The sequence below is a fragment of the Montipora foliosa genome, chromosome 6 (genome assembly GCF_036669935.1).
Source record: "Montipora foliosa isolate CH-2021 chromosome 6, ASM3666993v2, whole genome shotgun sequence".
NCBI lineage: Eukaryota > Metazoa > Cnidaria > Anthozoa > Scleractinia > Acroporidae > Montipora > Montipora foliosa.
The window spans coordinates 19,465,743-19,490,871 of NC_090874.1; the positions used below are offsets into that span (position 1 = coordinate 19,465,743).

The following is a 25,129-nucleotide window of genomic DNA, read 5'->3' on the forward strand; positions in this document are numbered from 1 at the left end:
GTGGTGCATTCCCCCACCCCTACTGTTCAACACATGGTACTCCCTTTGTAAAACAACTTATCATTGCCAAGCGTAACACACTGGTTAAAAGACACTGTTGGCAGCTATGAAATAAACAGTACAGATTGATCTTTCAGCGGTCAGCAGATAACTTGCAAAGGCTCCTCAATGCACAATGAGTATGTCAAAATATCTTGATTGTAGTAGTAGTTTCATTGATACTTCTGGATAAATTGACAATGAAACAAAACGCGCAACTATCACAGTAGTGTCAATCACGCAAATAATAGCAGGAATTGAAATTGTTTCAACTGATTCAGCTAATTCATTTTGATTATTGCATGCAATGTGATACGCCTCACTATAAAGGTTAATTGATTCAACTGATCAAAGGGTGCAGACTACCGGTAACACAATTTACGTGCGCTAATCGTCGATCAGTCGTCATAAAATCAAAGGAAAAAATGAGTCCTGTCCAGATGTACGTTCCACAACAACGAATAAAGAATATTTGCAAGACAGTGATGCCAAATACTGACCATTATTTAGGGTAATGGCTAATACGCTTTGCAAAATGTGAAAAAATTAACCAGAATCCACGATCAAGTTTGTCAAGAAAGCGACAATAATATGTGCAAAATTACTATGAGGCACGAAAATGAAGACCGCTGACCAAGGAGTGACTGCCCTGCTTAATTCCCCCGGTAGGGGATGTAAAGACCGTGACTTCCAGCAAATTCCCCACCTACCGGGGAACCAAAATGGAGTCTATATGAGGTGAAAGTCCCCACAATCCCCCGCTAAGGCCCGAATTGGGGGGCGGGGGGGCTTGGGGTTTGGGGGCTTCAAATGACTGGTGCATAACAATAGATGTCTTTTGGGACTGTGGCGCTTTGTTCTTACTTATTAGTGTTTTTTTTTAAAGTTTGAAAAAACCGGTCAAACTTCTGACTGAAATACGGAAAATCGAACATTTTTTCCTGCAATTTTGGCACTTTTCCTGCAATTTTACCCATTTTTCAACATTAGAATAAGCGCAAGAAGTGGAGTTTCAAGCAATCGTAATAGGGTTCAGATTCTCAAACATAACAAACAAACCAAATAAAAGTATGGTCATAAAAAATTTAATGGCTACCTGCTATTTTTATTGTAAAATTGTTCTTTCTGTCGGCTTACGAATTCGCCGAGACACTGCAAAGTGTATGTTTTCTTCCTTCCCTGTATTCAGGATCACGAACGGTGCTTTTAGTGGGATTTTGCGATTTATCGTTCTTTGTAGAGATCGGCAATATCCTCAATGATGCTTCCAAGTAAATAACTTTTGTAGAGATCCGTGGATGTTCCCGTACAAGGCATACTTTGTTTCACTCCCCATCATGTCTTTTCAATGCCCTGCTGTGGGCTTGTTTGTCTGGGTCGACGAAGTTTAGCCGATGGTTAACTGTGAGATGATGTTAGCCCTTGTTTTGTAGGCAATTGTAAACTTTCCCGCCACAGGTACGGTAGCTAGGGCTAATATTTTTTTAAGGAAAGTTTACTGTCAGAAAATTATGTGTTCTCGCGGATTGAAGGTTATCCATTGCAGTTTTTTCTTGAGCATTGCGAAACAGATCCATCTCCTGATGCACTTTGTCTTTGCCAACTGACTGCGTTTTCATACGGGTTTTGGACACGGAAGACGAAAGTAAATTGTTTTCTTTGCACCACTCTATGCACTGCACGGGATAGGCCATAAAATTTGATCATAGTGGCACTTTAACCTTCAGTGATCAGTGGGAGATACTGCAATGCATCACGAAAATGCATGTTTAATTGTATCACTGAAATGACTATGTAATCCTACCTTAATTGCTCTGGTTCCGAATGACGACACAAGAAGCAAAAAGTAATTGCTTACCTGTGATAGAGTCTAAAAGTACTCACAAGCACGAGTGACCACGAGTAACCATGAGTCACTTGTGGTCACTCGTGGTCACTTGTGAGTACTTTTAGACTCTGTCCTTACCTGTTGTGAGAGCTCCATTGCTGTCACCAGGCAAAAAACCAAGGAAACTTTCAGTATCACCACAGTTTAGGTGCGGACTCTACGGTTAGGGCAGTGTGGCCTTGTGATTGTAATTGTTGACATAACGACATTGATTGTCCCACATAATAAAAATAATCATGTACAAAGAGTACCCCAATTCCCCCCCTCAAAGTTGTCTGGCGTTAGACAAAGTAAAATCTGTTAAGTCTCTCTCGCAGGAGTCAATGGGTTAATGATGATTGTGCATGGGGTTTGGCATTGTTTGTTATGTATATTTTATCTTGTGAATGCCAGACAATAATATTATTATTTCGACCCCTGGACAATTAGCCCCCAATTTCTTGAAGATAAGTTCCCATAAGAGATCACCTTAGTCACTGCAAAGTTGTAAAGGCATTTAAATACTGGTAGCAATTATTATTTACTGATTATTTTTTCAGTTATGCATTATTGATCATCAGACTTCAGGAATTTATCAATTTGATCAGCCCCGAATTTGACAACCCCTAGCCTGCGTAGCAAGTGTTCCTGTTCGCGTGGCCAGTTTGCGGAAAATCATTTCGGAGCTCTTCTGTTGAACAGGAACGCTTGCTATGCAGGCTAAGCGGTGCAAGCATTCATGTAGTCACTGAAAATTTATTACAATATATTATTTAATCTTAGTCAGTCTAATTCTGATCGGTGAAAGTAATTTCTGAGGCATTATCAAAATGCTTATAACAATGTTGTTGGTAGGAAATCTTGAATCAAACTATTTTGCAGATTGAGGAACAATCTCTTTCCTACTCTCATAACAGTGACCAGTAACAGCAGTCTTTAAAATATTTTATTTCTCCTGTTTAACCCTCTCTGGAAAAGAAAAAAACACCTAAAAAATTTTCAAAAGAAATAAAATTTTTGCAAAGCTGCGAAGGCATTTAAATACTGGACAGGTATGGTAATTAATATTTACTGATTATTTTTTTTCAGTTATGCATTATTGATCGTCAGACTTCAGGACCTTATCAATTTGATCAGCACCGAATTTGACAACCCCAAGCCTGCGTAGCAAGCATTCCTGTTCGCGTGGCCAGTTTGCAAAAAATCATTTCGGAGCTCTTCTGTCGAACAGGAACGATTGCTACGCAGGCTAGACAACCCCGAAAAATTTCAACTTAGGAAGATGAAATTGGACTGAGATTAGCTGTACAAATTTATTAAAATACTGTGTAGAAGTTATTTGTGTAAAACAGTTTTACACTTCCCAAAACCTGTCGGTACACATCCATTTATTTTGTGTCACGGCCTCTGCATTTTCCCTTTTCTTTTTTTAGTTTGTGTACAAAATGTTCACTCAAGCTTTGGTTACAGAAAAAGGCTATGATGCCTGCTTACTTGAAGATGAATTTGAAGATCTCAAGGACTTTTGGTATTTTCATCCTTTTTTAACCGTGATTATGTGCCAAACTTAAAAAAAGTAGTTTCATTTATTTAATATTACTTTCAAATTGGAAAGATATTCCATCTCGAATGGTTATTTTATATATCAGACGTACAGGCCATTAGATGGCTTACGTCTATCAATATTTTGTAGTATGTTGTTAAAAATTGGGTTTGCCTAAAATCCAGAATCTGGATTCAATAAGAAATCCGGAATAAAAAATCCAGAATCCGATAAATTTTTAAATTATAAGAGCTTCAACCAAAGGCTTACACTAAGTTACTGATGCGAAATGAAACAAAACGAGATGAAATTCAGGAAGAATCCTAAACATTCATTAAACCTAACCTTAGGCCTAAACAAAAGTTTTTAGGCCTAATGCTAGCATTTAGTAAACGGTTTGTTTAGGACTAATTACATGTAGGCCTAAGATTAATGAATGTTTAGGATTGTTTCTGTATTGTTTCATTTCATTTCGCAAAATTAGTGTAAGCAAAGTGATACCTACACCTAGGATAACTAATTATAATTTACGAGGTAATGGCCTAAATGTTGTGCAGCCATCATATAACAGGCTCGTTATGCACAACTCATTTCTGTATCAGATTGCCCACATTTGGAATCAATTATCAGTCATAACAAAATCCTCGACCACTTTGGCTCAATTTTGCTCTCGTCTGAACGGTGTTGAATTTGCAGGGTGCCATGCAGTGTATGAACTGTATACACTAGCTATTTTCGAGCCGTTCACCCTGAACATGTAAGCTTTCAGTTTGTAAATATTGTCAAAACCCTCTCCTGTTTGCAGGATATCGAAATAATAGACGAATAAATGTATGTTCAGTGCGCTGAGCTGCAAAATAACAAGGGGACATATTCTCCCATAAACTTAAATGTATAAAATGACGGCAAAGTCCACGCAAGTAGAACAAGCGTCGAACCTTCGAATGAATAGTCCACGATAAGTCTTCGAAATAATCACTGCAATCAAAATACAAATGCATGTCGCAAAGAAGGTTTCAAATGTGGTCGGAATCTAGCTACAGTAGGGATATTCTTTTCGCATGTAAAAGGAAAAGGAAACCAAGGTGCATGATTAGTGGCTATAACCCTCTTTGCTGTTCGCAATTTTCAGCCGAAACTTGTTCAGTTTCTGTTGTTCGGTGGGATTTCAACATTGCAATCTACAACAGCTTATCGAAACACAAAGTCAACGGAAACCCAACTCTACTGCGGAATTTTAATTACCGAGGGTTTACCTCGGTTGACTTTCCCGCGGCAACTTTGGAGCCTAGCCGTAAATTTCCCTCGGCAGAAAAGCGGCCTACCGCGGGAATACCGAGGGAAAGCCGCGACAGGGTGACGCGGCAATGACGCGGTAAAGGGGTCAATACTTCTAGGCGGTACTGTATCTTAATATTTGCACTAGTTTCTTTTTAAACTATCTTTTAATACAGATCTGGATTCTTCTAGATTTTTATTTTTTATATGTAAATAATAATTAGTTATGGTATTGTAAATAGTCGTGCGTTTTTAACATGAGCCATTGGCTCGGGAGATTTGGGCAACCTCTCCCTACATTTGCGACTTTAAATAAAGTTACCTTACCTTAGTTACCTTTGGTTCCATTTGGTTCAACTTCTTATATCGGATTCCTGATTTCATATTCTGGATTTATTATTCCGGATTCTGAATTCCGGATTCTGAATTCTAGGCAAACCCTTAAAATCTAATTTTTGCATAAAATAGTTTTCAATGAATGCTATGTGAGGATCTTGGAAATGTATCCGAAACAATTCTTGATACTTAATCTTTGTGTCTCTACCTTTGAGATGCAAGAATCGAGCTTTAAGTATCATGTCAAGACTGTTAATTAATTTTACCTTTGTTGAGTGATTCTATAGTACAGGTTTGTATATAGCCAATGGCACAGGTTTCCAAGTCTCACAGAGATGAATTAAATCATAAAACGCCACTAAATCAAATCAAAGCTAAGTTAAGAAAACATTTAAACTAAACAAATACATGTAGATGTAGAATCTTTAACTATAGGACGGTATGTAAAATAATGCTGCATAAGTACTTGTAACTACAAATCAATCTAAATATTTTGAGAATGTCAAAAGTCTAAAAATAGAATAAGATAAAAGCTGTCAAATTATTTTAATAGATGATCTTTGACTCTGAGTTCCAACAGGTAATAATAATGGTTCCAAAAAACTATATTTTAAGAAGGTTAGTTTTGCAATGGACTTTGGTTATATAACCTATTTAAGGACCTAGTGTGACCCTGTGAAAACGTACATGTAATAATCTACATGTACCGGTACATATAATTATAAAAAAATATATGGTTGTTAGGATCTTCTTTTAGAAAAACCCTATATATATATATAGATTTAAACAACTGGTCTGGGCATCCAAAGTACTTTTATCCATCAACAAGTCTCTTAAGTCTACGATTTTGTCTGACACTGCATCTTTTTCCTAGTCTCAGAGGTCTGGTGTTAGATATCAAAAAAGGAAACATTTTGAAACTTGGTAAAGATGGTGCTATTTTAAGGTGTGTACTGTAACTGTTACAGTAATTTAAGGTGTGTTCTGTGACAGTAATTTGATAAGGACTGTGTTTTCATTTGTTAATTAGCACTGATAATTTCATTGATGTTATAACCTAGAATGAACTTTCATTGATTATCACTTACAGTGTAGCAACGACCAATGAGAGATAATTACATTTTATTATTAGCTAGCTTAGATATTACATTATGCAATCCTTTACAAGTACATGTAACTCTAGGTTTCCCCTTTTTTGCAGAGAGTAGTTTTACACACCTGTTGCTTTAAAACGAATATGAATTCAAAGAACTTTGATTGAATGCTTAGTTAACCTCAGTCGAGTCAACTGATTAGAAAGTTCGATAAGTCATAACCCCTTGAAAGCGGGGCAAGGTTTACAAAAAAGCAGAATTTTTTTCTCAGCATTTGATTATCAGACTGCAAGATTTAATTTCTTTTTGTTGTCACTGACAGAAGCATACTGTAACTGAAGCGGTGCAAGCATTAATGCAGTCACTGAAAATTTATTACAATATTTTGTTTTTGTATCTGCTATTTATTTAATCTTAGTTAGTCTAATTCTGATCAGTGAAAGTAATTTCTGAAGCATTATCAAAACGCTTATAACAATGTTGTTGGTAGGAAATCTTGAATCAAACTATTTTGCAGACTGATCGAGGAACAATCTCTTTCATACTCTCATGGCAGTAACCAGTAACAGCAGTCTTTAAAATATTTTATTTCTCCTGTTTAACCCTCTCTGGGAAAGAAAAATTATCTTAAAAATTTTCAAAAGAAATAAAATAAATTTTTGAACATACTTTTGTTTGATTGCCTTTCAGAGCCACACATGGAACAAGAGAAATGACAAAAGAAGAAGTAAAAGAATGCTATGGAGGAAAGAATGTTTGGCCAGAGATAACATTACTAAAAGAAAATCCAAGCCAACAGTGTAATGTGATGCCATGCTATACGCTATTTTGTGCTTATCAGGACACAGATCTCTGAGGGTAGGGGGGTTATTGGCACATTGTTGTCAGAGAGCTTGCATCCCTCAAATGAACTTGCAACCCAGGTTTGATGCTGAGAGTTGATACCATAATGTTCGAGGAGTTAGTTGGTTGGTACTCCTCTCCACTCAAAGAGGGTTTTGTCAGGGTAATAATTTTGGAAATGCTTCTCCCAAAAAACTAATTATAGTAGATTTGATGTTATATCAAAAGCTGCATGATTCATAAGCACTTTTGCTGGGCTACATTACATCAGGGTTCGTACGGGTCATGGAAAACCTGGAAAGTCATGGAATTTGAGAATTTCATTTTCCAGGCCTGGAAAGTCATGGAATTTTGTGGTCGGTCATGGAAAGTCATGGAAAATTATAATTATAAATCATTGCAGTTGTCAAAGCAAGGATAAAGTGAAACAAAGACGAGTTTCTATCAAACAATCGGAAGTTTGGCGAACAGAGGTCGTTAATTCATTCAAATTGAACTGAGTTATGTCAGAAAATATCTTACGACAAATAGAGTTTTTAAAATTTTCTTACTTGGCAGCTAAACTTAAGGTCATAGAAAGCTAGAAAAGGCCATGGAAAAAGTCATGGAAAGTCATGGAATTTGGAGAGCTTAAAAGAGTACGAACCCTGTACATGTACCTTACAAAGTTATTATTATTATTATTGTAAAGTTTCAACATCATGTTCTGGCTGTTGTCATTGCCGTCTTTTCTTCTGTTAGGCGAGTCATAGCAAATGACCAAAGGCTAACAGAATTATCTCTTCTTCACATTTCCAACACTTTCCTCAATATCCTTGCAGTTCCCAACAAGGCAGTTTTTTGCATTACCCCAACATTGAATGGTATCCCTAGCTTTCCAATCCACCTATCAAATCCTTTGGTGACACTTCCAAGGGCTCCTATCACTACAGGTACGACTTCTACCATTTTGAGTTTCCACAGTCTTCCGTTCTCTCTTTTCAAGTCCTGGTATTTTCCCACTTTTTTTTCCCTTTCTTTTTCCGCTACTCTTACATCAGCTGGTACAGCAATATCGATGATTATCCCCTTTCGCTCTTTCTTGTCAATTATTATTATTATTATTATTATTATTATTATTATTACTATTATTACTATAACAACACTTTCTCCTTATTTTCTCTTCAATACATGTAGCAAACATTATGAGAGTGTTTGAGAGCTACTTTGATCTCCCAGTGGCAGTAGTCTGTGCTCGCATCATTGACATGATAGATAGAAAGGTATGTTTCTGTAAAAGATAATCTTTTTAAAAAATTGGTGTAGAATGAAGGAACCAAAGGACTCCAGGGAAAAAGGTTATATGTGACTTTTTGGATGTCTTTCAAAATAATGTTGCTCAAGAGAAACTGAATTCTTTGCATGTCACTGTGATAGAAAAATAAATTATAGGGAACATGAGTGCTCTATACTCTTTACAAATAATGTGTGCAAAAAAGCTCTGTTTCCTGTGGTGGCAATGCGAGTACTACTGTATACTGCTGAGTTATCAAGTGCATTGAAGTGTTAAGAAAGCCATTTTAATAAATTTAAATAATAATATTGTCATTTAAGTCGTGATCATCATGGCAGTGCAACCTCAACAACCTTTTGTTATTACTGTTGTACATCACTTCCTGCTTTACTGCTGTATGTGCCTTAGTCTTCTTCATAGAGCTTATAGACAAGAAAATAATAAAGCAATAATTATTATTGTTGATTTAGGGTCTGACGGTAAAATAATGAAGATATGAAAGACATCCAGGGACTTTGGTTTAAATGAGCACTTGGCTCAGCTCGGTTAAGGATATGATTTTGAATGAGGATTCTTTTCCTGGAATCTCTGATTTTCAACTTCCCATCAACTTTTGTAGTTACAGTACTACTCTTTGGTTTGCCATATATATACATGTATGATCATTGATTTTGATAGTCAGGTCTCTCCTCTTTCAGAATGGAAAACCAGATGAATATAACTTTTGGCCAGACATAATTTCCGTGTTAAGGCTGATTTTTAGCCCATCTGCCTTTTCTGGTGAGTCAAATACATGTAGGCAAGAGTACATTTTTTGTTACATAATACGTACAATCATTATAATCGGAAGTGGTTCAGCGTTGTTTGTACTCTTGTTGAGAGTGAGTCCACCACATTTTGTGAGTCCACAACATTTTGACCACTGAGTACAGACAATGCTGAACCACTTTTGATTTGCTTTTTACCACAATATTCAATGCCAAAGAAAGTTTTTATTTCAGAACATGAACAAAATCGTGACACAAAGAAAGTGCAAGTGTTGTCTATAACTCTCTCGCAATATGATTGGTTTATTTCCCAAAATGGGCGTTCCTGGACGGCTATTACATTGCGTGTCAAATTGACGCGAGCATGACGCCTACAGCGTCGTCTAGACTCTTACTGACAACAGCAAATTAGCCAATCAGATTGTGCGATTACAAGCAATTGTGGTAAAAATTATTATTCATGTACTTTACTCATTCTCATCATCAGAGCCTCGGGTTGACCCAAGGCTCTGGGAAACTCTGCGTAGGAGAACATGCGCCGTAGAATTCTTACAGCCAAAAATTGGCTATTTGAGCCTTATGGCGCCTGCTCACTCCTCGTGCTAACATGAATGCACCAATTAGAGACGCTTTTGATTGTTCTTCACGAAAACCAATGAGAAGGCACTTTGTTTCAGGGTTCCCCAGAGCTCTTCTCTTCCACGGTCAAGAGAAGAGCTCTGGGGTCGAGATTGTACTTTACTGTAATGAACTTATTGACTTGTAGTTTGTAAAATGTTTTTTTTCTTTGGTTGGAGCTAAATGAAAAACAGGTACTGTTCAGAACAAAAGGTGCAAATGCATTATTTAATAAATTATTAGTTTTCTGTTGTATTGCAGTTTTTGACATTGTGTTATCAACGAAGAAAAAGATTTACATACAAGGAGTTTGTAAAAAAGTCGAATTTGTCAGCCATCAAAAATTTGTTGATCTGCACTTCAGCTTTTTTTAAACTCCTCAATTAATATTTTGGTACATACAATATAATAATGATGGTCATATTCTCCTTATTTAATGTACTATGTACAAGTATGAAAAGCATTATTTCCAGTGAGAAACTAGTAGCATACCCTTTACAAGTATAAAATTTGATGGAAGGCAAGCTATAGTTATACATGTGGGCTCTCAAAAATCAAATGGACTTTCAAAAGTAAGTCTTCAGAGGAAGAAGTAGAAATAAACAGCCACCTAAAATACAATTATCACCTTAAAATGCAACAAACAGTCCCCAGAATACAAATTATATTGTATAAACGAAAATACACGCTGTCAGGTGAATGATACATTACAATCTCACATTATGTTCTCTTATTGTAAGTAGAGCTTGGGTTACCTGTGAATTGTTTAACTCTTTCAAATGTGACACTTAACAGATATGACACCAGGTGATTTTATTCGACTAATTGTGGGTCGGTTTAGGGATCATGAAAGTGTTGTCCAACTGAGTCATAACATTTGCATCATAGGCATTACCTATACTGTATATGTCATTCCATAACTTAAATGTGTTACCTACCTGCCTGCATCATGCACAACTTTGCAAAAATCACTTCTCATTAGCAGGTCATTTTTGCTGGAAGCCTTTGTTTGTGACCTAGCATGTCTGGTCTGTTGTCAGCCTTGAATCCTGCATTTAATTTGAATCCACTCACTCTGCTGTTTTTCAGATCATAATGGATACTTCTTTCCTTCTATGGTTAAAGATACAGCAAAGTTTATTAAGCCATGTAGCAAGAAAATAGTTGAGTGGATCAAAACCTTGAAAGCTGGACAGCAAAAAATTTTTCTTCTCACAAACTCTTTTATTGATTACACGAATGTGCTCATGAATTTTGCTGTTGGGTAAGATTTATTTCATACAAATGAAGTTACAAGTTGCTTTTTTTTTTTGCATTGTTTGAATCTGAAGTTCCAGCAAAGATGTCACTCTACCCAATATTTGATGCAATGTGGGTTCTAAGAAAAGAGGTGGCTGAGTTGGTTGAGCACCGGGCTGCCATGCGGGAGGTCGTGAGTTTGACTCCAGCTGGACCAACACTCAGGGTCTTTCAATAACTGAGGAGAAAGTTCTGCCTTTGTAATTACATCCGCAAATGGTTAGACTTTTAAGCCTTCTCGGATAAGGACTATAAACCGTAGGCCTTGTCTCACAAATAACTTCCATGTTCATTAGTTCCCTGTGGGATGTTAAAGAACCCACACACTATTCAAGAAGAGTAGGGGATGAAGTTCCCGGTGTTGTGGCTGGCCTCTGTGAGTATATGAGTGGGTGGGTATGGCAGGTCCACATCAGCTAAATAGCTGCCGAAACGTCAACCAGCCCAAACAAATAAATAACAAACAAACAAACAAAGTAGAACTTAAACTTCATCTTGCAATAATGCTGCAATGAAATATGAGCTGTCTCTCTGTCCGTCAGGGTATGTTAGGGTGTTGAAAACTCAGATCGCTTACCTCTGAAAAGTTAGGTCCTCGAGTGTCTCAAAAACAAAGAACCCCCAAAAACTCAGACAGGTGTGTTGAAAACACAGATCTCAGAAAAACTCACTCAGATCCTTTGGTGTCTCGAAAATCATACAAGACTCTCCAGAAACTCAAGGTCATCACACACGGAGGGACTAGTCCCTGCGACTAGTCCCCGTGACTAGCCCCAGGGACCAAGTCCCTTTGTGTGAACAACCGATTTTCACTAGAAAATCTAGTCGCAGGGACCAAAATTTGGTCCCTGTGACTTGTCCCCTTAAATAATTATTGTGCTGGTCCCTGCGTGTGAACTGTTCGTGGGACAAGTCCCTGCGACCAAATGAAATTAAACCAATTGCTGATCAGCGAGAGAAAGAAAAAAAGAAAGAAAAAAAGAAAGAAAGAAAGAAAGAAGAAAAAAACGTTTTCGAAATTGTAAATGACTGACTAATTTTATAGATCAACATGTGCTGTTTCATTGACGTGTTGTGCATTTCAAAAATTTGCGGCTATATAATTAATATTTTAGTAAATTCTTTTTCACTGTTCAGGACTGCTCCTTTTTCGTCTCTTTGCTTCCCTGAATTTCCGTGAAAGTGCTCTAAATTTTACCAATTTGATGTGTAACAGTTCCCCGCGTGTAAACCCTTCAAGGGACTTTTTGTGTGACGACCTTCAGACCCCTGGGTGAGTTGATGATCAGTGCTTTCGAGATACCTAAGGGTTTGAGTATATAAAAGTTCTCAAGACACCCTGGTTTGTTACACTGAGGAATGTTTGGTGCATGCATTTTTGAATTTTTTTTGTGCAATGAAGACTTGTACAATGTATGATAAATAAAGCTACTTTTTTATAGTAATGATTATTTTATTATAGCTGTGAACACTTCATAAATTTAATCTTTCAGAGAAAACTGGACAGAGTTGTTTGATGTTATTGTTTGCATGGCAGGAAAACCTGGTTTGTATTGAACAAAATTTAATACTCTCTCATCTAGACTGCCGTTATTCTTCTGAAAGCCTTACAGCTTCAAAATTTACACGTCCTTGAAAGTCGTGTAATTAATTTTGTACATGCATGTGCCCTTAAATTTAGTAACTAACCTGAAATTGGGCTGAACTATTTTATTTACTGAATTTGCCACACAATCAAGTTGTTAAGAAAACATAATATCACTCACAGAGATTATAAGCCAGTTCAGAGTTTCAAGAAATGAATTTGCATGTGGGGATAATAATAGCTGCAAGAATTTGTATTAGGAATCTTTTGGTTTCCTAAAATATATTCTTGCTTTTATCCCAACGGGCGCACATTGTTTGAAACTCTGAACTCGCTTACTAGAGGTTATAATAATACTTAATATATGTATGCTGTCAAATTTAAAAAAAAGTATTCATAAAATGTTTAATGATGGTGGCAAGGAGACTTCCAGAAAGGCTTGTACCAGGGAAGGTATCCTTTAAACCTAGACCTAAACCTGGGAGTAAGAACCACAAAATACAACTAAATACATGTAAAACAGACAAAAACTGTTGAATTACATGTGTTCCAACCCTACTCCAGTGTGAAACTCCAGCGTTCAGGCCCACAGGGTACCCATATTCCATTTGGTATGTGCTCTCACAGAAACTCTATTCTTGTGGGTATGTGTAGACAGCTGGGCACACATACGGTACATCTAGTTTGAATCTAATAGGGAGACTGTTTGCTCAAGGCATTTGTGTAAAGAGTCACAAGTGCAATGTGTTCCAAGAATTTTGTCCATGATGGTATCTCTAAACAAAGAATTGGTGGTCTATTCTTGACTAATCATTATGGAAATGATAGTATTTTCTTTTGTCTTGGTAAAAAGATCATGACGGCACTGTGGTCATGTGAGACATTGTAAATCAAGAAGATTCTGATTTCGTGATTACTTTTTTCTGTTAGGTTTTTTCCAGTCGGAAGAGCCACGAAACAAGTTTTATGAAATTGGTTTGTTTTGTTCATAGTATTACAACATTATTATTGATTAATATTATAATTAGTGTTGCAAATGTAGTTATCTTGTATGATTTCCAACAAACAAAAAAAAACCTCAACAGTACGTTACTTCAATCTGTACTCTTTCTTGCAAACATATTTTGATTTAAAATTCATTCTGATGAAAGCACGGGCCTTCCACGTACTGGACAGAAGTTGTGTTTTTGTCTTCTTTGTTCACTTGTGCATATAGTTTGAATTACATCAAGTGGTGAGAACTACATTACAATGTAACTTTGAATACACGGGGAATATGTGACAACCAAATGGAACTCAGATACCATTAAAAAGTTTTCACATAATTATTTTAAATGTAACTTGCAAAGCCTTTGACTTCAAAATCCAGATTTTGTCTGTGATATCTGGCTTGGCATGGTGTCTCTAAAAAGGCTTATGGTGTATCCACTTAAGAGGAAATAGCCATAAGTCGCGGAAAGCGCATGTAGAATCTGATGTAGATATCCTCCTATTTGGAGACAGGTGACAACCAAATGTTACAACAATACAGCATAACTCAAAATTGCAGTTTCCTTCATTCTCTGTGCCACATTCACAGTACGAAAAACGTTATAGCCTTTGATTAAATGAATAATTGAATCGAAACTAACTCAATGTTTTCAGTGGCTTCTTGTGAATGGCAGTTTCTCTGAAAACAGTAAGAGATGTACAATGTAATCTATATATGTGTGATTTATCATCAGAGCATGAAATCAGGCCAATTGAAGTTTAATATTGATGAACTCAAAACAAAAGCCAATTCAAGCTATTCAATTCTACTGCAACTCGCAGTTTACCATCATGGTATTGCTTGTCATGGCAACCCAAGGTAAAACCTGGGAGAAATTTCAGCATAAGATGCTGCCTCCTTACCCAGGAGAGAATGCAGAATGCTAATTTTTAGGGATTGCAGTTTAGTTAGACAGTTACTCAAAGTAAATTACATGTACCTAATGATGATTATCCAGTTTACACCTAGCATGGAAACCTGTCGCTTATCACTCCTGTTAACCCTTAATAATTCTAGAATTCCATTTCAATGTACCTGTACAGTCACTTGACATGTTTTTTTGTTTACTGACCCTCCAGATGGGGAAAAGGAAGCTGGAGTTGCTGAAGAACTCAAGGAAAGTGGAATTTTTAGTCGAGGAAATCACAAAGACTTCATGGAATTTTAAAGAAAGAAATCAAAAAGGATAAACCAAAAGTAAAAATACAACATTTTGAGTGAATTTCTAGAAGCTTAATATGTTTCACCTACAATAATTATTGTACTGCAATAATGGCAACAAATCCCATCCCGCAAATTTCATGTGAAGGCCAATAAGTCAGCTGACAAGTTTATTTAATGACCACACAGACCAGGAGCATTGGTTAATGGCCAACAGTTGGCTGACTTTGATCTACAGCACATTTGTCCTTCAATTTTTCAAAATGTATGATAAGAAAAAATTAATACTGCATGTCATGTTTTTGTGACATGTGGAGGAATCAATAAATATTATTATTACGGCCTTGACCAAGCTTTGGGCAATTCCTCTCATCTGGATCGTGTCTGTTCTGGCTATCGCAAAAGCCCCATTTGATTTTTGTTACATGACTGTCAAGAAGGTATAGGAGACTAGTACGTGTATTAAAATAATTTTTACAAGCACTGTTCCTCAGTGGCTTACGAGTTATCACTCTTAGTTTATATTACTCTTTATATTGCTCATGCACTAATGAACTCATAGTCCTGCCTCTTTGTTGTTTAGGTTCTGTACTTTGGTGACAGTTTAAGGTCTGATCTCGCATCAGCCATGTATAGTGACTGGCATGTCATTACAGTGTTGGAGGAAATGGAGTCTGAGGGGATAGTAGTTCAACATAGTGCAGAACCTGAGGAACAGGTATACAAGCTCAGTTTTTTTTAAAAGTTGGGTTAGGAACTTTATTGATCAAAGAACACTAAGGTCATTATTAAGTGTTATGTAACTTTATATTCTTTTTTCATTAATGTTGATTAGCAGTGTTTATAATTAATAATAATAGTTATTATTCATTGGACATTTTTGTTGTCAAAGAATGACTTATTTGATGATGGTCCCAAGTTAAAGAAACCAAGACATCTAATTCATGTAAGTACTAATTTAATCTTAGGGCTGGTTTACACTCTATATGATTTGTTGGCCTGACACCATCACAGCACAAATCGTACAATCATGTATTTTAACACCCATGAACTTTCAGCACAGGCAGACCACTCTATGTGGTCCTGGTTAATATATTATGTTTATATGAAACAAAGAGAATCTATGAGGGTTATGAATAAAGCTCTGAAAATTGCACATCTAAATCACATCTCGGTCTGAATATCCCAATAAAGTTAAATGATACTTTATCACTCATGTATGGTGTTTTTTCGCCTTCTTGGGTTGTCTAAAGCGTTTTATAGCGAAATTACTTTTTGACGGTTAAGACAAGAGAGGGAGACTTCCTCTCTTGTCTCTCTTATCACAGTAAGACGCTTTAGACTCTGACTCTCTTGTCTTAACCGTCACCGTCCAAAAGTAATTTCGCTATAAGACGCTTTAGACAGCCCAAAAAGGCGAAAAAACACCTTACATGAGTCGATTAAGGTTTCATTTAACTTGATAGGGATATTCAGACCCAGATGTGATTTAGATGTGCAATTTTCAGACCTTTATTCATAACCCTCATAGATTCTCTTCGTTTCATATAAACATGTATTAAACCACGAACACATAGAGTGGTCTTCCTGTGCTTTCAGAGAAGCTGGGTTATCAATCAAATTTTTGAGAAGAGGACATGCGTACAAAATCTAGAAGCAATCAAAATGTTGGAGATCAAGAACATGCATGATTTGTGCTCTGATAATGTCAGGCTGACAAAATTGCAGCGTGTAAACCAGCCTTTATGGGAATAGGAAATGAAAGGCAAGGGTTTTAGGAGAATTAAAGCCTGAACAAAAAGAATAATAATTATTGAGACTTTTCCCATTTTGTGAACTTTAGGGTCAAACTTGCCCCGCTCTCCTGCTCCCACCCAATACAATGTTGCTCAGCCAACAATTTAGTTTATCACAGCCACATGTGCCATTGTTTTTTTTTTGGGGGGGGGGGGGGGAAGAGGGGTGGGGGCAAAATGTACTCTAGACAAGGTTTATCTGAAGCCAATGCCGCATGCAGCCTTTTTGTGCCTTTATTCTGGGGGCACCTTGGAATTTGGCAGGGCTTACTTGTTCATGGCTATGCAATCTTTTTGGGCCATTTTTGCAAATCTTTGCAGATTCATTGAGATTCACTCTTCTGTCCTTGGTTGTGACCAGGAAAGTGTTTTTCCACTGGATTGTGTGACAGTGCCTGTTTAAACTCCCTGTTATACAGCTGCTTCGGGGTGGTTCCCATTTGCGGGCCATGTCACCCTGCGGGGCCTGGATCCCAACAGGCCCCTTCCTGTTAACTTTTAAGGCACCAGTTCCCAAGCTCATCAGTAATGGCAATGAGTTTAAAAACTGTTAATGGCTTCCTCAAGAACAATAATATGACTGAAACCCCTGTAAAGGGATAAAGCATGACCATCGTTTTCCAACCTGGACAACAAAGAGTTTTGTGCATTTTTAGGAAAGTTTTTTTTCCTGTGGCAACCTGAATTTTCAACATAGTACCATAAAAAAGCTGTAATGAGGAGCAAGTTTGTGAGGAACCCCTCTCTTAAGCTCAGTCAAGCTTCAGCACAATATTATTTCAAGTGGCTAAATGACCTGCAGTGTTACAACGTACAAAATAAAGCTATTGGGAGGCACCCTTTGCATGCTGCAGGGGCGCTTACTAGCTCAACGTTGCAGATCGTTCAGCTGTGCTTTTGCCTTGTCTTTTTGCTCCCACCCACCTCTGCCAGGGATTGAATGGTAAGTATTCTACTGACTGCTGCGTCAGTGTGACAGGTGGTGGACTGTGGTAGGCTTACCATGTCTCCCCCTCGTTTTGTGTGGACATGTGCGTCCATCATGACTCTTTCAGGCGCCTAACCCCAAGCTCATCTTGCCGATGAGTTTAATCACTCTTACATACATGTACCTGTTGCTCTTTTGAAGTCTTTCATCGCACACTTTTGTATTTAAACAGGACCATATAGAAATCGAAAAGAGCAAGGAAGAGGTCCTGTTGTCAAACCAGTGGGGTTCATTTTTTTGGCATAACACTGAACAGACTGGAGATGCGGAAGATTCTAGTCATTGCATAAACAATGTAATGGATGGATTCTTTGTATGTGAAAAAGCAAGCAAAAGGAGACAAATTAACACATTTTGGGGAGAACTGATAGAAAAATACAGCACCATTGCAATTCCACGCATAGATTTTATCACAGGTGAGATTTTGACCTGATTGTCACCTGTAAAACAGGTCACTCATAACAGGTTGTTTTACCCTATACTAAAACAACCCCAACCAAACCTTCAAATTGGCTAACCTTAGGCCTAAACAAGTCATCGTTTTAGGTGTATTTAGGCCAAAGTTACATGTAAGTGAAGGTTTTGTAACAAGTGACTTGTACTTTAGACTCTTCGTTAAAGTTCCAAAAAATGGTTGTTTGCATATTTTTATATAGCTGTTTTGTAAAACTGAATGAAAGCATAGGATTTCTAAATATTACTTTAAATGCAGGTCACAAGGTTCAAAAAACAAGGGCCATTTGTCAAGAACAGACTTTCAACGAATCTATTTCATTTTTTGCCACATGGATTATAGTTGCATTTATAGGTGCTGTTTATCAAAAGTTTGAGATTTTGCATAGATTTGAAAAACTAACCACAATAAAATTATTGTATTTCCCGGTAACTATGATAAACAAAAGCAACAGTAACTGGGAGTTAATACTCATTTGTTTCTGTGGCAGAATTACCCTTGGATTATCCATTTGAGCCATTCAGTTCATCAAGTGGAGGATTCTTTCCAGGGAGTCCAAAATCACTCCATTTATAATAATGATGTTGGACAAGTAAATTGAGAGCTCAAGACCGAAAGGTTTACTTAATGTATGCTAGTAAAATTATTTAAGTAGCTGTATCTGTAGCAAAGATCAAAAGGGTTTGTAGACGTTTTTAGGCTGTGAGTTGCACAATTCTCACATCTTTATATTTGATATGAATGTAAGATGATGCAGTTTTGTGCAGCACTAGCGGTTATTGTCAGCCGCGCATGTGTATCACGCGCGTTCCCTCGTGGCATATTTATGTTTTGGGTTCGCCATCGGGTAGCGACCTGGTTGTACTTAGTAAAGTGTTTGTTGTTCGCTATTATCGTGTCGGCTGTCTTTATTACTGCACAGGTATTAATTTTATTCTAAAACCATCCTTTTCATACAAAAGAAGTTATAATTTATTATTTTATGGGTAATCAAAACATTACTGTATAGAATGTATGGGTGATGTATTATAAACAGAACTGTATGATACAATACAAAATTAATGTGAAAATAACCTTAGTCTTGGAGACTTGAATTAAATATTTTTGTCTTTTAACAAATTCAGAATAAACACTCCTAATTCTTCAAATTCATTCCCATTTAGAGTAAATTACTTACAACTATGAATTCAAATTAATAATGCATATACCAATAATTTTTGTCATCGCCTACATGTTTGCATTCCACTCATTATTTTGGACAAAACAAGCCAAAGATTTAATGTGAATGAATCTTAATTGCATTGAATTGCAAAAATGTATGATGTCAAATAACAATCTCAAGCACCAAAGTAGCCAACCCCAAATAATTTTACTTACTATTTTAATTAACCATGCATTTTAAATATGAGTTTCATGGTATGGTTCAGTTTGTTGGTCTAATCGCTTTGCAGGCTGCACGATCACTGGTAGATGTTGTACTGTTCAAGATTAAAATCCTTGGCAAATCCAGATCATTGTTTCCTAATCCTGATCCTAGACATTCCTGAAAAATAATAGGGCTGCAGAGAAAAAGCCAATTTTGAATCAAACCAAGTTTAAATCATGTTAACCTGAATATAATTTTGAATTCATGATTATTTTTGAGAGCCCCATAATTATATTAAAATTAATAAGACATCCAAAATGACACTGTCCAAGGACCAGTTCCAAGCTCTGTTTGAATGAAAGTAATATTCTAACTTTGAGGTCAAAATTTTTTCACTTATTATTAATTTGTATAACCCTATTTTTCATCAATTATTGTTTTTGTACTTTTCCTCATGAATGAATGAGCAAGTCCTCATGAATGAATCCCGTGAATTTTGTAATTAAATGGGAACCATGACTGATCTTTTAAATAAACTGTATGGAATTGTAGCAGGCTCAAAACATCAATTCATATAATCCACAATCTAACTAATTAATAAAGTACATCAATTTATTTGTGTAGCTGTCAATCTGTTGATTCACCATTCTGATTCTCCTTCATTCTTGTCATCAGTTCTAATAGTGCTCCACTTGCACCAAAGTAGCCCTGCCATAGAAAGAGGACATGTTGTGGGCAACAGGACGAAGAAAAATTTATGTTGTGCCAATGTAATTACTTCACAGGCTGCCTTGACATGTGATGTTCAAATGCAAAGTCGGAAATAACATCACTTAGCATTTTCAAGAAAAAACTTAACACATATCTTTTTAATTTACATGTAGCTTACAAGAAGTAATTCTTAGCAGCGGCACTGGGTGGTGGTCAATTGTGTACTTTTCGTTTTAGGTTCTACTGATATTTATATATATACATCTATAATTATTTTTAAATTCATGTAAAGCGCTTTTGATCATTTTAATGTTAAAAGGTGCTATAATAATATAATAATAATAATAATATATAATAATAATAATAATAATAATACTAATAAAATTTGAAGATGTGTACAAATTACATTACAGTGTACATGTAAGTTTCAAGAGAATCAACAGAAAACAATAGCACTCTTTGACTTAAGACAAGTGTGTTATTTTTTTAATCCTTGAAATTTCAATACTGCCTGCAAACACTGAACAGACGGTAATACAACCATGGACAAAGGTTAATTCAACCCAGTGCATCCTTTTCCCTTTGAACAGAACAGAAAATATTGCACTGTTTTGGCATGAAGGGAGTGTCTGTCAATTTATAATCAACTTTCATTCATTTCTTTACTGCTTCATTGCTCAAAAAAGCTCAGCAGATTTAAAGAAGTACAGTCATACAAGTCATGTATTACTAATTAATAAATTATAATAATAATTATCATATCTTTACCTCGTGCTTTAGAAAGAGGGCCTTCATAGTTCCTTCAGACCAATAATCCATTGCAAAAGCAAGCAGTTTCATGGCTATTGTGTTGCCACGGAGAAAGTTCCCCACAAATACTACACGCTCTACTTTCTGTAAAAAACCACAGTAAAAAAAGTATTACATTTAGTATTATCGCTTGATAACAACAGCAAATGTGGTCATCATGTGGTCCTATTATTAGTGTACTACAGTACTTTTTTGTAAACATACATCTGAGAAAAAGGTCTTAACTACCGGTGGTTTTGCCCCTGATTGTAGTAGCCCTACCAGTTTATCAAACAAAACAACAACATTCACCAAATTAAGGGTTTCATAGAAGGGCACTATGAGAAGAGGACGTAGTAAATTATGTTTTGGGGTGAAAACCATGACTGAGGACCTAACTAGTGGTATGAAAAGACAGATTGCTCTTACAGAACAGTTACTTTTTAATTTTAATTGTGCTTACTCTGTATTTCCACAGTACGCTGTATGCCTTCATGGTTGATTAGAAAATGAGGGGCATCTGTGCCACGCAAATACAAGCTGACACGTTGCCGACACATCTGCAGCCCCCTAACACTGCAGCCCACATAAACACATATTATGATAGTTAGCTTTGGCTGATGCATCAAGCAACTGTCAGTCACTGTTGGCCAACAGATTGGTAAGTGTGATCACACGACGTTCTGCTTGGGATCACATTCATTCCCATTGCCCTAGGCCTATAATAGTGAGGGATGTCGCTAAACGCAGGCTGCCATTCAGTGAGTGAAAATCCGCGCTTGAAAAAGGGATCGCCGCTGAATGCTGGGCGTTGATCGAAGTGACTGGCAACATGTGCACATTATTGTCTACAAAGTTTTAAAGTCCTTTGTGTGTTAACAAAAAATTGAATATCTGCCTGTCCTACGGAATTATCGCTAGAATTCATCGTACTTTTGTGTGTGCCGGGTGTTGTGAGACACTGGGAATAATCTTGCTACCAGGCCCCTTCGATGCTCAGAGCATGAACCGCCTCAATGGAACCTTCAACCGGATGATTTATTCTTAGCTACAACCCAATAGTGCATCTTTTTTGGCCTGTAGATCGTGGTTTACATATATATAGTAAAAAGTAAAAGTAAAAGTAAAGTGGTGCATGTATATAGCGCCCTTATCACTAACAGCTCAAAGGCGCTTTACAATGATCAATTTACCCCCAGCGGACTGGAAGCATATACAGGTGCAAATTGCAGCCGCTTCGACGCAGTCCATGCATGCTGGTACTCATGTTTGGTGACCTTTGAAGGATGGAAAGCTGAGTGAACTTTAGCGGGAAAGAAGGTCGCCAAATATCCCAGTCTCGGCAGAACCGGGAATGGAACCCGGGACCTTAGGGTTGGAAGGCAGATATCTTACCACTGCGCCAACCCCTCCGCTCTAAAGCGACGTATAGTTTTAAAATCTGAACAAAAAAATTAATAAGCTTTACTAGGAATTTCAATAGTTACACTTACATGATTGACAGCACACATTCGTGCAATGGAACCAATGTTATGTGGAATGGTCACCAACATTGCCCTGGCTAAATCTTTATCTTTGACCAATGATCGCTTACCCTCAGATGTCATCTTTCCAAAACTAATTTAATAAAAGATGGATGATTGTGTCATAAACAAACTAATTAATGAGTTTGAACCTGGCCAAAGTATCTATTTACGTGTGAGGATAATTTCATTCCTTCATATCTAGACATCATAGTTCATGCAGAGCACTTGCTGGGCAATTGTGGTGAGTTCAAATTCACGACAAATAAATTTTCAGTGTGCCTCGTTTTCAGATTCACAATTCAAGAAAGAATTAGAATAAAATAAACAGAACCTGCACAAAAGTATCCTGACCAATCTGTGCAAATTGCAAAATTCAAAGTGGGATATTTTTTAACTTATGATCAAACAACCACTGCTCAACTTTTATCTGAAAACTAGCCTGCTTGCCACTGAATCTCCTGGCAAACCAAACTTGGTATAGTCATCCTCCATAGATATCACGTACAAGTTTGTCAACCTTTGTACTGTCACCCTCCTCAGCCATAGAAAGAGCTTCTTCAAACGATGCACAACCAGTCAATAAACAACACAGACCCATAAATGTTCCCCCTCCAAGACTGTGAAGGTCGAGACAATAAATTCAATCAAATTAATGTCATGTCCTTAATAGTTACTTGAAATCAACCCAAGAATCTGTTAATAAACATTCGATGGACCTATTAGATTGGGGCCTAGACGAAGAACCTTTGTTGATTAGTTATGGACACAACGGCATGTGATAGGTATCTGATATTCTCAACGTTTTTGTCCAAGATTGTATTGCTCGGAACGTCTTTGGCTCAACTACAGTTAAAAAGCAGTTAGTGGATTTTTACTCCTTCAAGTCATGTCCTCCATTATATAATTAATAATTAGACTTGACATTATAGGGGGGAGCAATAATCTTATTATCAAAATTGATAACAATTATTATAATTGTTATTAATTTTAATAATAAGATTATTGCTTCCACCTATAATGTCGCAGCCTATGGCCATTTTGCTGTGCCTGGATGATAAGTCTACTATTATGCAAATGTTTGTTTTCCTTGGCTGAAGGGTTAGGGTTAGGAGAAGCAGGAGCAGGCATTAGCTCAGTTTGGTTGGTGCACGTCTTTCAGAGTAAGAGGTCCCGAGTTCCTCTGTTTCCCAGATCCTTCAAGTTAAATTTGTGACCCCAATGTCTGCCCTGACTTTCCTCTGACCCGTAAAACGGAGCACAGGCAGAGGCTTCCAATGATACCAGCCTCAGAGCTCATGGAACTTAATTTGTAAAAAATAAAATGACTTTACCTGTTTCCACTTATTCTTGAGAAATTTTCTGCAGACTCAACTAAAAGAACACTGACTCCAGATCCAATGTTCACAACCAGGTAGGGATATGCATCAGTTTGGAAGTCATAAGAAACCTTTTTTTAGACTTTTCTACACAGTGCAGATTGTTTCCAGTAATAACATTCATTGACACTATGTGAATTTATAAAATGAATGCCATTAACAAGACACTCCAACTCATCAATACTTTACAAGCTGTACACCAAGGAACCTGTCACAAAAGACAAGACCAACCAATGAGACACTGACCATTGTTATTCTTTACAAATTGTAATCATTAGTTAATAGGATACTGTTATTAATATTAATTTCATTTGTAATCTTGATCATCCTTTGCGCACTTCCTTTCTATTTATTATAGAAATTAATAGAGAAATCTAGAAGTATTTGAAAGACTGATTACTGTCACAAATTAATATTTTGCGGGTTTCCTATCCTCAACCTGTTTTTTTTTTCTTTTCCCACCTTTGGTGGTATTCCCCAGGGGAACCTAAATTAGGCCCCTATGCTCGTTTGCAATCATTGTTAACCAATTAGTTTCCTCCTGGCCACAAATATAACGTGCAAGTATGTAGATGAATACCACCATGCTGCGAGGTCAATGCCTCGGTGTAAAAGGCCAGCGCCCGAGTTAATCTACAAATCAATGAGTTCCGCAACTTGTAGAGGGCAATGCGACTTAGACCAAAAAAGTGTAAGGAGATGGAGATCAACTTCCTAAAACAACCAATGATTTAACCTCCAGCCCTTAGTGGTTGGTGAATGCAGTAGGGTCCAAGCGAGTTTAAGACAAGTGCAAGCTCCTAGTTGTCTACATTATTATTTATGTTCGTGACTTGTCGCTGGAAAGAGCATGTTGGGCTTCCATCCTTAAGAAGGCCACCAAAAACGACTATATATTCATTAACTAAAGGGTACTACTCAGAAGGCTGGGCGTTCAGGCAAGTTGATCTTGTTCGTATTTATTGCTCTTTGATTCCGGAATCTGTTCAAGATGCACTTATTAGTACTGGTCATTGTCTCTCTTGAAAGCCATGTGGGGGGGGTGGGGAAATCTGTCAGCTAAGTTGTTTTTAGTAAGGCTAAGGAGACCGCCCACCCACAAGAGATGTTCATCCCATTCCTGGTCCACCCCAATCCAGTTAGAGTCCATGGCTACACATTAAGATCTGGGTCAGCTAGAGATGTAAAAGTGAACACACGTACCGGGAAGGTTTTCAGGATTTTTAATCATCACCATGTAGCTTTGTTTAAATGTATGTGATGTATATAATTTTACAAACCTGTTTTTACCTGTAAGATGTTCGACCCCTACTGTAATTCAGCTTTTGCTTGCTGAGAGTATGGGTAAATAACTATACAAACTATGCTCCAAAACATTAATATCATTGTA

At 37.0% G+C, this 25,129-nt stretch overlaps 2 protein-coding genes and 1 pseudogene across 2 annotated transcripts in view; 2 read left to right on the forward strand and 1 right to left on the reverse strand.

Moving 5' to 3' along the window:
- LOC138006909 (5'-nucleotidase domain-containing protein 1-like) overlaps positions 1 to 18,662 on the forward strand; it is a 19,412-nt gene extending 750 nt beyond the window's left edge. Inside the window, 14 exon segments of the mRNA XM_068853540.1 lie at positions 3,340 to 3,434; positions 5,938 to 6,009; positions 6,848 to 6,957; positions 8,177 to 8,262; positions 8,972 to 9,053; positions 10,748 to 10,922; positions 12,451 to 12,503; positions 13,473 to 13,517; positions 14,652 to 14,735; positions 14,738 to 14,769; positions 15,317 to 15,451; positions 15,626 to 15,679; positions 17,690 to 17,933; positions 18,462 to 18,662. Coding sequence (XP_068709641.1) covers positions 3,340 to 3,434; positions 5,938 to 6,009; positions 6,848 to 6,957; positions 8,177 to 8,262; positions 8,972 to 9,053; positions 10,748 to 10,922; positions 12,451 to 12,503; positions 13,473 to 13,517; positions 14,652 to 14,735; positions 14,738 to 14,769; positions 15,317 to 15,451; positions 15,626 to 15,679; positions 17,690 to 17,933; positions 18,462 to 18,547 — 1,353 coding nt within the window. The 3' untranslated portion in view covers positions 18,548 to 18,662.
- Positions 18,663 to 19,407: 745 nt separating this feature from the next.
- Positions 19,408 to 22,976, reverse strand: LOC138006914 (pantothenate kinase 3-like; annotated as a pseudogene).
- Positions 22,977 to 25,079: 2,103 nt separating this feature from the next.
- LOC138005140 (5'-nucleotidase domain-containing protein 1-like) overlaps positions 25,080 to 25,129 on the forward strand; it is a 16,240-nt gene continuing 16,190 nt past the window's right edge. The window contains exon 1 of the mRNA XM_068851414.1: positions 25,080 to 25,083. Within this exon, the coding sequence (XP_068707515.1) occupies positions 25,080 to 25,083 (4 nt within the window). The remainder of the gene's footprint in view (positions 25,084 to 25,129) is intronic.